Raw genomic sequence first — 15664 nt, 5'->3', positions numbered from 1 at the left:
TTACTTGATATAGTAGGGCACTTTGTTTGGTGATATGGCCCTTTCCCATGGGTCCTGGACAGAAGCTGTTAATTAAAAAAAACACAAAAATGGAACATAAAATAATCACAAATGTATTTAGTTCAAGTTCAAAACAAATATTATTATTACTAATTATTATCTTAATCTTTATGATTAAAATGTTAGTTCACTCTTTATTCAGTTGTCCATGAAGACAGGAAGCACTAACATGTGTTCTGTTTTAATCTTAGTAAAATTGAATTTATTCACTTGCAAAGATAAATGCAAAACCTTTTCAGTTATTAAATAACAGAAACAAAGAACAATATCTCGCTATTACTGGTCCTTGGGAAGAACTTGATAGGTGGATAAAAATTCCAAAACTATTTTAGCCATCTGGCTTTAATAATAATAGTATTGAGAACTTGATACGAATAGAGGCCAACACCAGGTAAATAACTGCAGTTGTAATTTCACATTGTTATGAATCTAATAATGCCATGAAAGAAGTATATTGTGCAGCATGTGATTTATATTTGTATTCTATAATTCAGTTTATATATAAAGTTCTCAAGTTATGATTGTAATGGAGTGTTCCCATCACAGTCATTAGTCATGATGGTCATAAAATGAATCAGTTATGTGACCAATCAAATTTTTCAATAGTTTTTGTGGTGCCTGTATAGTGGCTGTCAAGCACAGGGGAAATCATGAGATTCAGGCAGTTCAAATAATAAAATGATGCGTTTAATAGGGAAAGGGCCTATGAATTTAGGTCCTAGTTTCTTTGAGGGTTATAAGGACTGTATGAACTTAGTGGACAAGTGTACTCTATCTCCTACTTTGAATGGCTTGGGGTCTACTCTCTTTTTGTCAGCCTATGCTTTAAAGGCTGCTCTGGCTTGAGAACTTTTCTTACTACTGGCCAGGAACAGGGTGAAAACGGTACTGGAGTGGATTGCATTGTTGTAGGCAACCTCTGCAAAGGGCAGAAGGGTAGATCCTGTTAGTAGTTGATGAAGCATCTTAGGTACTGTTCCAGTACTGAATTCATACACTACATCCATTCCAGTGACGTGCAGTCACTAGAGGCAGGGGAGGCGGGGCCTCACCAGTCTCCTTAGGAAAAGGAAACAATTTTTAAAATAATTAAAAAGGCCAGGGTAGTTGCTCCCAGACTCTAAGTCACAGTGACTCTGAGTCTGCTTAGTGCAGTTAGTAGGAGGAGGCTAGAGAACTATGGGACTTCTTTGCATAAGGAATTTTTCGCCTTTTAAAAGTCAACCAAGGGTTAAAAAACAAAAAATTCTGTATGCAAATGAGGCACGTGATTCTCCCGCCTCCTCCTGCAGAGGGCACTTTGTTTAGAGCCTATTTTAAAACATTTAAGCAGAGTCATCCATGTGGTGACTCTAGCAGCAACTAGCCTAGCCTGCCTGGTCCCGGCTAGACCAAATCTTGCATTTTTGACGCAGCTGGAAGGTATGTGGGTCAGAGGGAGGGGGCAGGGGGAAGGGATTCGATTTATTTGTAATTTAAGTAATTGTAATTTGTTTTTATTATGTGTATGTGTGTGTGTGGGGGGGTTTACCTGCCTCTGCTGGCACGTGGGCTGGCAAATCTATTTTTATTTTTCATTTTTTATTTTTTTATTTTTTTATTTTTTATTTTATTTTATTTTTTAAAGCCATGCCGCCTCGGTACGCCATAGAGTGAAAAATGTCCTGGTTTGAGGCCGGGCGGCATGCACTTTAAAGTGCAAGCGTGCTGCCCGGCCACAAACCAGGACATGTTTCACTGAATGGCGGCCGAGCCGGCATGCACTTTAAAGTGCATGCTGCCGCCCCCCGCCAGCAGCTTGGGTGTCCCGGCTCCGTCCGAGTTGAAGAAAGCAGAGGATTGTTCGTCGGAGGACTGCGGGGGGCAAGAGTTGGTGGAGTGTGGCGGTGGCAAGAAGCAGTCGGAAAGTGAAGATCCAAATGCCGGGGCTTCGAGGCTTCGCCGGGGCTTTCGAGTCGCTAGGTATGGGGTGGGTGGGGGGTGGGGAAGGCTATTGGTGGTATCTTGTTTACTTTAAACCACTTGCGGGTGAAAACTGATGTGTTTGTGTGCGCGTATCATATGACTGTTAAAGTTTACAAGGCATCCCAGGTTTAAAAACAGGTGTGCTGATTATCCGCTTGGTACACTTCACAATTAGTTCATTGGGGAAAGGAATCGCTATTAAACAAAAGGCTGTGGGTGGGGGGATGTCAGAAGGAGCCCGCGAGGTACTCGGGATTTGAGTCGTTTGACTCGTTCCTCGATGGTGCAAAAAGAGCCTTTTGTCTTTGACTTTCTTTAAAGAACCACTGATTCCTCTTTGAAAGGACGATCTGTAGGTGGGGAAGGGGGAGATTTCCTGCACTTCGGCAGCAGCGTCTCCTCGCAGGGCTTCTTCCGATGTCCCAAGTGTATGGATTTTCATGCCTATAAGAGGTGGCTTCTCATCTGCATATTCACACTGAAGGCTCGAAATGGGGTGTTTTTGCAAACAGCTTGAAAATGTGGAGGAGGATATTCCTGCCTCTCACCCTGTTCTGAAGGTCAGCACAGACTGAAAACAGGATCAGAGACAAAATCCCCCCCTCCCCATTTTCAAGCGGTTTGCAAAAACTCTACATTCTGATCCTTGACATTATCCAGGATTGCAGGATTGAAAGCATAGAATGGGGCGTTTTTGCAAACCGCTTGAAAATGCGGAGGGGGGATTTTGTCTCTTATCCTGTTTTCAGTCTGTGCTGACCTTAAGAACAGGGTGAGAGGCAGGAATATCTCCCTCCACATTTTCAAGCTGTTCGCAAAAATGCCCCATTTCGAGCCTTCCACATATTCCAGGATTGCAGCATTTGAAGGATCGGAATGGGGCATTTTTGCGAACGGCTTGAAAATGTGGAGGGGAGATTTTATTTTACATTGTGATTTCACCAAGGCCAGCCCTTTTCAATCTCCCTCCCGGTGCCCATTTTCAAGAAACAGGCTTTTGGCCGCTCCGGCGCTTTGTCCGACTCCATGTCGGAGTCGGACAAACCACCGCAGTGGCCAAAAGCCTCTTTCTTTCTTTTTGCCTCACCAGCCTTTAACCTCACCGCATGTCACTGATCCATTCGTATGAGGATGGTGACTCAAACTCAGACCTTGGTCCGTACCCAGGGGGCTTAGAAAAGCCATCCAAAATGTTGACATGAACTGAACCCCCCAAGTCAGAGATAATTCTTTGGGGAGCTCCATGCAGACAATATATATGGTGTAGGAACATCTAAGCTAGGGCTTTTGCAGTAGGGATTTTCTGGCATGGTATAAAGTCCTTGGAGAATAAGTCAGTCACCACCCAGATGACAGTGTTTCCTGCATTTTTGGGCAGTTCTACGATAAAATCTCTCTCCAGGGTGTTGAAGGCCTGGCTACTGCTTGTAATAGTCCTGGGATTTTCCTTCTTTTTTCTGCTGCACAGATTGGGCAGCTGGCCACGTAGCTTTCTAAGTCTGTTTTTAAAGATGGACATCAGAGCTGTCTCTTTATTAGGTGTAGCATTTTTACAAATCTGAACTGGTGAACTAATTTTGAGTTCTGACAGCTTTTCATAAGGTCCAATCTTTGGCTAGCTGGGATGTACAACTTCCCATCCTGCCACATTAGGCCGCCTTTTAGTAAGCAAGTGTCTTTATGAGCCTGAAACCATTTGTCAGTGAGCAGAGCTTCCTTAAACACTTGAGTCATGGTGTTGTCCATTGGGGATCTGTTTTTGCTTCTGCTCTGGTCATTACTCTGGCTGCTAGCTGAGAGACAGGGAACAAGGGTTTGACTACTTCTGATTTTAAGCTATTATATTATGGCAGTCTGGATAGGGCATTGGCTAGGAAATTCTTCCCCCCAGGAAGGTATTTGAGAGTGAAATCGAAGCATTTGGCATATTGGGCCCATCATACGTGCTTTGGGGATCATTTCTTTTTTTTTTTTGAAAAGTTTTATTGTTTTAGTTAAACAAAAACACAAAAAAAGAATCATCTTTCGTTACATCTTGCAGAAAGCGTGTTGATTGGTTACAGATACATTCTGTGCGTTTCTTCCACAATCATTACATATACTTCATTCAAATTGAATTGTACATTTTAAAATGTATGTATTTTACTATCACTATACCACAATTCTCATTTGATTACAGTTACTTAAACGTGCTTTTATCTGAAATCATTTGTATTTAAAGACAAACCACCTACTGGCATACATTCGCAATCTCAATAAATCTCCCATGACTTTACACCTTTATAACATATTCTAAAATAAAGTCAGTTAGTAGGATATCTAAGCATTCCCTCCCCCCTTTTGCCCCCAACTCACAAATTAAAGCTTATGTCCAATTTGCTTTTACTGGTACAACACACACATATATATCATTAAGCATTATCCATTAACATTTCCTTGTTATCATTGTAGTTAACTAAAAATTATTTACTATTTGTATCACTTCTCCTCTCCTCAGGCCCAAAAAAGATTATACCTTTATAGCAAGCTCTAAACAAAAAAATTATTAATAAGATTTATAGGACTTTTCCCTAAGTACCAAATTACAATTTATATCCAGTTTATTTTTACTAATTAAGGTTGTCATTTCATTATTATTATCGTAGTTAATTATATGTTAACAAAATAAATATTTAAAATCTAAAACAATCTAAAAAATGCTAACATTCCTACTTATTAATCACCACAAGTATCAATTATTTAGTATTTGTATTGCATCTCCTCTGATCAGACCCAAATTAATTATACCTTCATAACAAGATCTAAACAAAAAATTATTAATAAGATTTATAGGTCTTTTCGCTAAATCCCAATTTACAATTTATGGCCAGGTTATTTATCTTAATTAAGGTTAACATTTCATTATTAATGTCATAGTTAATTATATGTTAACGAATAAACATTCAATGATAATTTAAAACAGTCTACAAAATGCTAAAATCCCTACTTATTAATCACCAAGGATTAGCTAACTTTTTATTGCCAACTATCATTATCAACCTGTATCTTTCCAGTAGCAAAATGGTCTTATCTCTCTTGCCAGTTGTTGTGTCAATTATCTTTTCAGCTCCTTTCCAAAGTTATGAAATTCTCTCCACTTTTTATTGCTTAGAAAATCTCTCATGTACTCTCGTTGCCCTTGAATTGTTATTAACATTAGCTTATCTTTGGTTGTGAAAGTTATTTCTGAATAGATTTGTCTTCTTAACTCCATCTTTTTTGCTTTTTTTTTTCTCCTGTATCTTGAAATTTGGGATAAAGCTTCAAATTGTCAAATTCACTTTTCCATCTTCCCTTCCTTCTGCTTTCACCCACATTTGCTCCATTAATGAATTCATCTGTTATCTTGTCTTTATCTTCTGTATTTTCATTCTCTTCTTTAATTTTTGGGGCTCCAACCCCATCATCTTTTGCTGTGATAAACAATAGTCTAGCCAATTTCTTCTCAAATCTCTCAAATCCGCCTTTTTTTCTGAATATATCTATATTTATTTTGAGTCTTAAGCACAAGTTCTTTTATACTTTTCAAAGTAGAAGGGTTCTTATCTTTTTCTTTCCTTTTCCTTCTCTTGCCAAAATATTTTCCAAGAGCACCTGCAAAATGCAATTCGTGCCCTTGAGTCTTTATCCGGTTTTATAAACAAGTTCCAAACCCTTCCATTACAAAGTCAGTGAAATCAAATAAGAGTGAAACAAAGGATACATTGTTTCAAGGGGAAAAAACTTCAAACTCAGGCTTCTGAATGGCAGATTCAACTTTTTTATACTTTCCCTCAATTTTATGGAAAACAAAAATCTTTAAGTATCTTTAATATAATTTTATAGCAAATATAAAGAGGAATTTGTTAAAATAAAAAAAGAATTTTAATTTAAGCCAAAAAAAAAAAATAAAGTGGTGGAAAATAAAGGAAAAAATCAGTCCATTCACTTCAAGTGGAGAAACAGGAAACATTACAATCACTTCAATCCACAAAACATTGTTGCAAGCAAGAACAAAAACTGTCTAAGGCAGTCCAGTAAGCATTAAATTCGCCACTTTATTCTTTACTTAAAGACTAATTTATCTTTTTTTTAAAAAAGGTTTCTTTGGGCAATCTTTCTCAAAGTAAAAAAAAACCTCACCCGATGGACTCACTTTCACTTCCTTCCTTCCAGAGCCATCTCCAACTTCGTCAGCCTGAGGGCTGCCTATTTGCCGCTGGTTTGAAGTGCTTCCCTTGGATCAATCAGGGATTTTGCGGTGTCCCTGAGACCAGCAAGGCTTTCTCTTCCTGGTCATCATCTCTCCGGGATGGTTTAGGTCCTGCTGGACCGTCCAGAGGCAAAAGTGTCATCGGTGGTCTCAGACTGTCGAGACTGCATGATGTATCATCGCGATGTTGGCTCCTTCCCTCTTTGGGGATAATTTCTGTGGGTGTTTTAAGAGCCTCTAGATTCTTGTGATCAGTCCATACCTGGAAAGGGTTCTTACTCCCTTCCAGAAAATGCCTCCATGTGAGAAAGGCCCAGCGGACTGCATACACCTCTTTCTTCCAAACAGCTCACCTCTCTTCAGTGTCTGTTAATTTTTTGGAGGTGTATGCACAGACTCTACTCATTCTCTTGGAGAAGAACTGCCCCGACTGCCACATTGCTGGCATCCATCTGAATAACAAAAGGTTTTTCTCTGGATGCTTTAACACTGGTTCTGCCAAAAATGATCTCTTTAGCTTTTCAAATGCCGTTTGGCATTCCATGGTGCAGTTCAGTGGTTGCCTCGGTTTGGGTTTATCACCCATCCTTGGTTTTTAACAAGTTAGTGATGGGTAATGCAATTTTGGCAAATGCCAGCATCCCCACCTCCACAAATACTTTCCTAAAGAGCCAGGTCTTTACAGCTCTTCGGAAGCCCAATAATTACATGATTTTGAATTCATATTGGTAATAGCATTTTAGCTTGAACATATGGTTCCAGAATCTTATATACATAATTATTTCTTTCCAAAATGAAGTCATGTAATTACATTTGCTATAATGAAATGGTTTTGAAGTAACAACAGTTTTTGACATTCTGCATAATTAGATTTTATGCTCTTTCAGTAAATTTTGCAAATACTGTACTAAGCAATGATGTGTGGTGAGCTTTATGGCTGGTGAGGCAGCAATTTTTTTTGACTTGTGGACTTCAACTCCCAGAATTCCACAGCCAGGCATGCTCAGTTCCGATTTAAAGCGACAGCCTTTTTTCCCCTCGCAAAATAAGTTTTCTTTCATTCTTTTTCTTCTCCCTCCCCCTTCTTCCTCCCTCTCTCCCTCCCTCCCCCCTCTCTCAAACCGTGGCACGACAAAACCGCGAAGCCCTTATCCGCGGAGACATAAGCGCATCGCTAAAGCCGCGATGTCATCACCGCGCGTCATCACCGCCTCGACAACAGCGCGGCAACAGAAGGGCGCTTTAAAACGGTGTCGCGGCAGAAAGCCGATTTCAATTAAGGTAAGGATTAGGATTAGGTTTAGGGGTTTGTTTTAGGGTTTGTTTTAGGGTTAGGTTTAGGGTTAGGTTTAGGGTTAGGTTTAGGGTACTGAGTGCTTGGGAATGCGCGGATTTGCCCTCCACGATTATGTCATCGCGGTAGGGTCGCGTTTTTCCTTAGTGCTTCGAATGGCGCGAATTAGTCTTCGCGCTTATGTCTCCGCGGATAAGGGCTTCGCGGATTTGTGGTGGAACCCTCTCAAACAGACACACACACAAACAGAGAAGTTGGATCCCTCTCTCACTCACTCTCAAACAAACAAAAACACAGAAGTTGGATTGGATATATTTTCCAATGGCTTGAAAGCAGCTCCTCTGCCATACCCCCCCCCATTCCCCTCCTGCCTTCCAATCCGAGCCTTTGATTGCAGGTGGAGCCATGTTGCATTTTCAAACTTGTAATCAGTGAAGTTGGGCTTATATACTTTTATCCAGCTGTGTGTGTGTGTGTGTGTGTGTGTTTGTCTCTGTGTGTGTGTGTTTGAAAAGGCAACTTGGCTCTGCATGCAATCAAACTTTTTGAATTCCTCCCCCCTCCCCACACACGGACCTTTTCCAGCTGTTTCAGAGAGGATTTCAACTCTGCTCTTGCCTGCCATCATGAAAACAAAATATAAAAGGAGAAAGGCAAGAGCTCTGAGGTCAGACTGAGCTAGTTGCTCCCAGAGAACTCAAAAAGCCTCTAAAAAATGCCCTTTACAGGAGGCAAGAGAACCACGTGCCTCCTTTGTATAAGGAATTTTTCACCTTTTAACCCTTGCTTAACTCTGCTCAAGTGATCATAAAGATAGAGTAAAGGAGGCACGTGGTTCTCTCACCTCCTCTTGCAGTTAAGCACTAAGCAGAGTTATCCACTGTGACTCTGGCAGCAACTACCTCTGTCTTTTTCCTTTTAAATTTGTTTTTCTTTTTCATGATGACAGCAGTGAGGCCCTGCCTCCCCTGACTGCACGTCACTGGTACTAAGAGATATCACTTGAGTAGTGATATTTCTTTCATCAAGATCTAATACTTTGTTTATAAATCGGCTTTCATCAGTAGCATATCCAATGGAAAAGAAAAGTCGCAAAGCAGGGATTCATAGACATAACGTCTAACACAATTCCAGGCAAATGAAATGAGGCAGATTGTTCCTACACTGGCTTAGAAAAAATCATAACACTATTTTCTAACTTTCATCTAGAGCAGTGGTCCCCAACCTTTTTATCGCCGCGGACCAGTCAGCCTTTGATAATTTTACCGTGGCCCGCTGAGCGCGCGCAGGGGTGGGGGGGAGTTGTTCGCGACGACACATTGATTGTTTATATATCAGATTGTTTTGATTAAAGGCGCAGGAACACCGGGGAGACGTCTTCTGAGCGAGGCATTTTCTGTAGAGCCGCAGGGAGACTGGGGAGACGTCTGCAGGGTCGCAGGTACACGTCAGCTTTGGGCCACACGTGCGTACCTGCGCGGGGCTCTCTTCCCTGGAGCCTTTGCGCACGGCCCAGGAGCTTTTGCGCACGGCCCAGGAGCCTTTGCGCTGCAGCGATCATGTCCCCCGGCCGCTGCGGGGCCCGGTGCCAGGTACTCCACGGCCCGGCACCGGTCCGCGGACTGGGGGTTGGGGATCACTGATCTAGAGGCACCATATCAAGCTACTATATCCTTCTTTCCCCAGACTTTACATTGTGGCAAGACAAAACACAGCAGCATCAGATTTATATCTATGACTGGTAGTAGAACTCCAGAATTTTTGGTAATAAATAGATATTTCATGATTTATAAAAAGGCTTTTGTCAAGAAAAAGGCCAGGATTTTTTGATGCAAATTATATATTAAACATTAATTTCTTCCTTGGAATCCTGGAGTGTGCCAGGCCTTGAAATAAGACTGTGTCATATCTTATTGTGAACACCATTGGACGATCACTATTTTTCATTTTTTAAATCAGTTAACAGACACAGCATGTTACAAACTACTCTCAGACAGAAACTTGATTAATAATCCCACACAGTGCTTAAATTCTATTTTTATGGCATTTCTCCTTTTTCTTTAAATAGATAGATTAAAACAGTTGGAAGGGACTTTATAGGTCATCTGATCTAACACCCTCCCCCCTGCTCAAGAAGGAGACCCTAAACCATTTCTGACAAATGGCAGTCCAATCTCTTCTTGAAAGTCTCAAGTGATGAAGCTCCCACAACTTCCAAATGCAAGCTGTTCCATTGGTTGATTGTTCTCACTGTCAGAAAGTTCCTTCTTATTTCTAGTTTGAATCTCTCTTTGATCAATTTCCATCCATTATTCCTTGTCCAGCCTTCGGGTGCTTTGGAAAATAGCTTGACCCCGCTCTTCTCTGTGGCAGCCCCTCAAATATTAGAACACTGCTATCATGTCTCTCCTGGTCCTTCTCTTCACTAGACTAGCCATGCCCAGTTCCTATAACTGTTCTTCCTATGTTTTAGTCTCCAGTCCCTTAATCATCCTGGTTGCTCTCCTCTGCACTTTTTCTAGCGTCTCAACATCTTTTTATAGTGTGGTGACCAAAACTGGATGCAGTACTCCAGGTGTGGTCTTACTAAGGCTTTATAGAGTGCTATTAGTACCTCACTTGATCTTGATTCCATCCCTCTGTTAATGCAGTTTAGGATTGCACTGGTTTTTTTGGCTGTGGTTGCATACTGCTGGCTCATATTTAGCTGGTTGTCCACTAAGACTCCAAGATCCCTCTCACAATCATTGCTATTAAACCTGGTTTCACCCAATTTATATGTGTACTTTTGATTTTTCTTACCTAAGTGTAGGACTTTACATTTCTCTACATTGAAATTCATTTTATTAGATAGGGCCCAGTGTTCAAGTCTGTCAAGATCCTTCTAGGCTCAAACTAATAGCTGTTAACTATTCCTGCCAGCTTAGTATCATCTACAAATTTGGTAAGTTCCCCTTCTATTTCCTCATCTAAATCGTTTATGAAGATATTGAAGAGTATTGGGCCTAAGACAGAACCTTGTGGTACTCCACTGATTACTTATCTCCATGTAGACTTAGACCCATTAAGTACAGTTTAAGTACTCATTGAGTACAGTTTGTCAGCCAGTTGCAAATTCATCTGGTGATGAAGCTATCTATCCCACTTTTTTCTAGCTTATGAAGAAGTAGATTGTGGTCGAATGGTTTGCTGAAGTCTAAGTATATTATGTCCACAGTATTTCGCTGGTCTACTAATTTAGTCACTATGTTGAAGAATAAAATAAGATTGGTGTGGCATGATCTGTTTTTAACAAACCTGTGCTGGCTGCTAGTTATTACTTCACTCATTTCTAGGTGCTGGCAGGCCTGTTTTTTTATTATCTTTTCCAGTACCTTCCTGGGTATTGATGTTAGGCTGATTGGTCTGTAGTTTCCTGGGTCTGTTTTTCCCCCTTTTTTGAAGATGGGAACCACATCAGCTGTTTTCCAGTCCTCTGGTAGTTCCCCGGTGCTCCAGGATTTTTGAAAGATGTGATGCAGTTCTGAGATGACATCTGCCAGCTACTTTAGAACTGTGGGATGTAATCTGTCAGGTCCTGGTGATTTGTATTCATCAAGAACAAACAGGTCTTCTCTTACCCTTTTTTTTGCTTATTTTAACTTCCCCCCCCCCCAGTCTGTCTTTTACAGTTATGTTTCTGATAGGTTGGGCTATATTTTCTTTTTGTGTGAAGGCTGATGCAAAGAATGAGTTCAGCAGCTCTGCTTTCTCTCTGTTGCCTGTTACTTCCATGCCGTCTTCTCTCCCTTGCTTTGTTATTTGCCTTGCTTTCTAGGGGCTTTTGCTTGGAATTAGGTCCTGGAGACCCTAAAGACTGGTCACTCTCCCCCCTCAATTTTAGTTTTAATCCCTCCTGATAAGTTGAGCCAGTCATTTCCCAAAAACATTCTTCCCAGTCTTTGTGAGGTGCAATCCATCCCTTGCCAAAAGCCCATTTTGGAAGTAGTACAGACCATGGTCCAGGAATCCAAAATTCTTTTGGCGACACCAACCCTTTAGCCAATGGTTCACTTCTAGAATTCTTTGTTCTCTTACTGGATCTTGTCCTTTCATTGGCAGCCACATCTTTGATTTTAGCTCCAGGGAAACAACATATCTCTCTGGATTGACTGTCTGATCTACAGACGGCAGGTTCTGTTCCAGTGGTGGGTTCCTACCAGTTTGGCCTGGTTCAGCTGAACCAGTAGTAACTTGGCGGCCTGGGTCACTGGAACTGGCAGTGGGGCTGCATCAGAGTGGGTTGGTTTGGACAGGGTTTTTTTCTATGAGTGACATGTTTCCATCTTTCTTCTTCCTCTAAGAGGTCAACTGTTTTAGAAGTTGTTTGGTCATTATTATGTTCAATTTGGGCATATTCTTTTTGCAAGGTTTGGAGTTTCTCATTTTGTAGGTCGTGTTTCAGAGTGGTTAGAGTTTCCCCTAGACCCTTTACTTTTTCTTCTAGTAACTTGATTAATTTACATTTGGTACATATGTATTTTGGATATTCTATGGGCATTAGTATATACATGGAACATGTTCTGCAGATCACAATAGTATCAGTTCCTTCTTCCATGAGTGGATTTTAAAAGAATTTGAGAGTGAAAGTGTAGAGGGTTTTACCACAGATTTTTAAAAGGAAAAATGTCCAATTTGGAATATAGATATTCTAAAATACAATTTAAAATTAAAATTTGGGGGACTAAAGTCTAGCTAAAAGTCTAACATTTAAAGAATGCCTAGTTTAAGGATTTAAAGTTCTATAGTACAAATTGTCTGGTTTAAAAATTTTAGATTCTAGCAGATCATCTAATTTTTAAAGTGTTGAATGGGCTTAAGTGCGAGGCTTGTTCTTAGCCTGTACTGGAATGTTCTTTGATTGTCTTTTCCTTCTTGTTATCCTTCCCCTCCCTGCTTTCTTGTGGGTTTGATTTATCTCAAATCAAAGATAAATGATCTTTGCCTTTATATGTTCCGCATTAGCTATTGTCTAGCATAGCCTTTTATCACTATGGTAAACTACTATCATTATCTTAGAGGCCCCAAATTCCAATTATGAGGGAATGGTGTTTATACTTTTCCTTTACTCCTTTTAATTAATTATCACTTCCTGCACATAAGAATCTAGAAAATACTCAGTAGCTCTCATGGCTCAGAGTCTGAATCTAAGAAAGTTGTTCCAGCTAAACCTGTGTAATGTCAGGAGACACCAAACAAAGAATCACATGAATCTGATAAAAAAAGCATTACTTGGACAGCTGGTGCAGTCAAATAAAGATGATGTAAGGCCTCCAAATCCAACAAGTAGAGTAGAAATGCACTCTATGAGGCTTCTTGCTAAGTAAAGACCCAATATCTTGATTAGTGACAACTGGCTACAATTTGATTTAAAAGACAGCCCTGAACCATGTTCCTTTTTCTGGAAATAATATCTGAGTTCTGGCTGTTGTGTGACATTCCTATGAATCCTGTTTCATGTATGAAACCTTGAACCTCTAAAGTCTGGACTGGGTTACAAACCTTACATAGCTCTTACAATCTTGAACTGATTTTGGAGTATTTTTGTGTGCATTCCTTTTGAAAGCAAATCATTCAGACAAGCCTGCCAGATATTTTGGTTTGGTTTCCATGCTTTGTCTGTGGTTATCTCTTGGACCTTGAATATGCCATGAGCTACCATAGCAACAATGCCTGAATCAGTATTTGAAACCTGAGGCAGAACAATACCTTATTTTGGAGTGTCCCTTTCCAGGGTATGCTTGTGCATTCAGGTAGCCCTCGATGTACAGCCATAATGGAGCCTGCCCAGAGGTGGGTTCCTACTGGTTTGGCCAAGTAGGTAGTAACTCAGCCGGCCACGCCTCCGAACCGGTTCTATTGGCTGCCATCTTGGTTTTTGCTTCTGTGCATGCACAGAATCATTTTTTACCTACTGAGTATGCACACATGGAGATTTTACAGTATCCTTCCCCTACCACACCCAACAAGCCATGCCCACAGAACTGGTAGTAAAAAAATTTGAATCCCACCACTGAGTTAGTCTGTAGAGCAACACCTACTTCCCATTTGTATGCCAGTCACTTCCACTAAGTGACCAATTGTAGGTGAGGATTATGTGTACCTAGTTTTTAAATAAAAAATGGGTGAGGCACAAGACAAAATGAACTAATTATAATGACAAAATCATGTATGAGTGAGTCTGGGAAGTTTGTAAATAAGTGCCTTGGTTACAAAGTCATTTTTTTCAGCACTATTCTAACTTTGAGTGGCTGCTGCATAAGGCAGTTTGTAAGTGAGATCCATCTATATTAAACTATAATCAAACAAGGGGTGAAATGCTACCAGTTTGGGCTGGTTCACCCAAACCAGAAATAAAAATGTTACTGGTTTGCCCAAACTAGTACTAAAAAAATGCTTTAAAAAGTAAAAAAAAAGTTTCCATGTGTGGCACAGCTGATTGCCACACAGCTGATTCAGAACTTTTTTAAAAAATAGCATTTAAAAAGTAAAAAAATCTTTCATCTGTCAGCTGTCAGACAATCAGCTGTGTCGGAACTTTTTTTTCTTTTTAAAGGATTTTTTTAAACTAAATAACCACTAGATGGCAGCAAAGAGTTTTTCAGCTTAGATTTTTTTCAACAGCTTTATGCCAGGGATATAGACGGTGCCTTTAGATAAAAGATGGATAAAAAGGATCTTTTTTCATCATTATCATCATCACCACCACCACCACAACAACAACATTGGATGTACTGAGAATAGATCAAAGAGATTAAAAAATTAGAATTAGGGGTAATATAGTTATACATGCTTTAGTATAACATATCCTAAAGTGAATGTTAGAGGTTAAGATTAGATTTTGAAAAAGGATGATATTAGATATGACTAAGAATAGTGTTATGACTATTAGGATGTAGTAAATATTGATTAATTGAAAAATGAAGGAGTACGTGCTGATATTAATACATATAACAACACTAGACTATGTTCATTTGATTAATAGAGTAATTTTTATTTGTATTAATATTGGTTTAGTACCAAAATGAATGATGCTCATACACCACATGGTCCATGCGATGATATTGATGATATTGGTGTATGTTTAAAAATTAAAAAAACTATTCAAAAAAAGAAGAGATGTCTTTTTTATCACATTTGCACCTGCCATTTTGACATTTTTGACCTTACTGAGGACACCTTCCCATTGTGGTAAGGCTTGGGGACCCACACCCTCAGTTTTGGCCCCTCTGACTTGGGATTGTAGTCCTACAGCTGGGGAAGTCCCCAAACCCAGAGCTGCTCTGATTGAGATTCTAACAAAATCAACCTTAATATATCAGCTTCATTGTTTGGCTTGGGGTATGAATCAATTCTGCCTGCAGGTGTATTTTTTCTTCAGATCAAATGATTCCTTTCAAGCTACCACTTTTCAAAAATGTTTGTTAGAACCCCAACCCCTGCAGATAATTAAACTGCAATATTGCACAAATATTGAACAAGTGCTGCTGTGGATCAATCCTTTGACATTAAAACGTTCACTATTCCAGGTCAAACAACCCATGCTTCATTCAATCGTACAGGTTTATACTTTTGATTGCACACACAGATTCTTGTCTGCCTACTGCTCTATTGTGTCTTGGATTGGCTCCACTCTTAGCCAAAAGTATTAGATTGGTGCTTATCTTTAAATCTACATTCCATCTTTTTGTGTTAATCAGAATGAAGGATTTTCTGAACAAGTTCAAAATAATTTCTATTAAGAGTTTTTAGAGAGTTCTTAAATCAACTAATTTCTGCCTCTCTCTCCAAGAATTCAGTTTTATTTTGGAAAGTTATAATTCTAGAACTGCTCTGTCTCTCTTCCAATACTATGTTTATAAACATGTCCATTTAGTTTCTACTTTTTATAAATGCTTTATGTCCTTATCGTCAATAGAATCTTATTTTTTCTTAATTTCATTAGCTATCAAAATTATTTTAACAATATAGTTATTATAATTGGACTCTAACTTTTAGTTTTGAAGCCATAATCATTCCTTATGTATTACTACATTAAATTACTATAGTTTCTTTAGATACAATATTAATGAAAA

The 15664-nt window shown here is 39.6% G+C and overlaps 1 protein-coding gene across 6 annotated transcripts in view; it reads right to left on the bottom strand.

Moving 5' to 3' along the window:
* Positions 1–15664, bottom strand: part of DMD (dystrophin) — a 1286665-nt gene that overhangs the window by 187082 nt on the left and 1083919 nt on the right. For all 6 annotated transcript variants that reach the window (XM_087721810.1, XM_087721811.1, XM_087721815.1 and 3 more), the window contains exon 61: positions 5–65. In XM_087721810.1, the coding sequence (XP_087577936.1) occupies positions 5–65 (61 nt within the window). The remainder of the gene's footprint in view (positions 1–4; positions 66–15664) is intronic.

Source organism: Thamnophis sirtalis, unplaced genomic scaffold, assembly GCF_051295495.1.
Source record: "Thamnophis sirtalis isolate CommonGarterSnake01/CBP01778 unplaced genomic scaffold, rThaSir2_p1.2 scaffold_8, whole genome shotgun sequence".
Classification (NCBI taxonomy): domain Eukaryota; kingdom Metazoa; phylum Chordata; class Lepidosauria; order Squamata; family Natricidae; genus Thamnophis; species Thamnophis sirtalis.
Note: the sequence above shows the minus strand (reverse complement) of the source record. Positions and strands in the feature narration are given on the sequence as shown.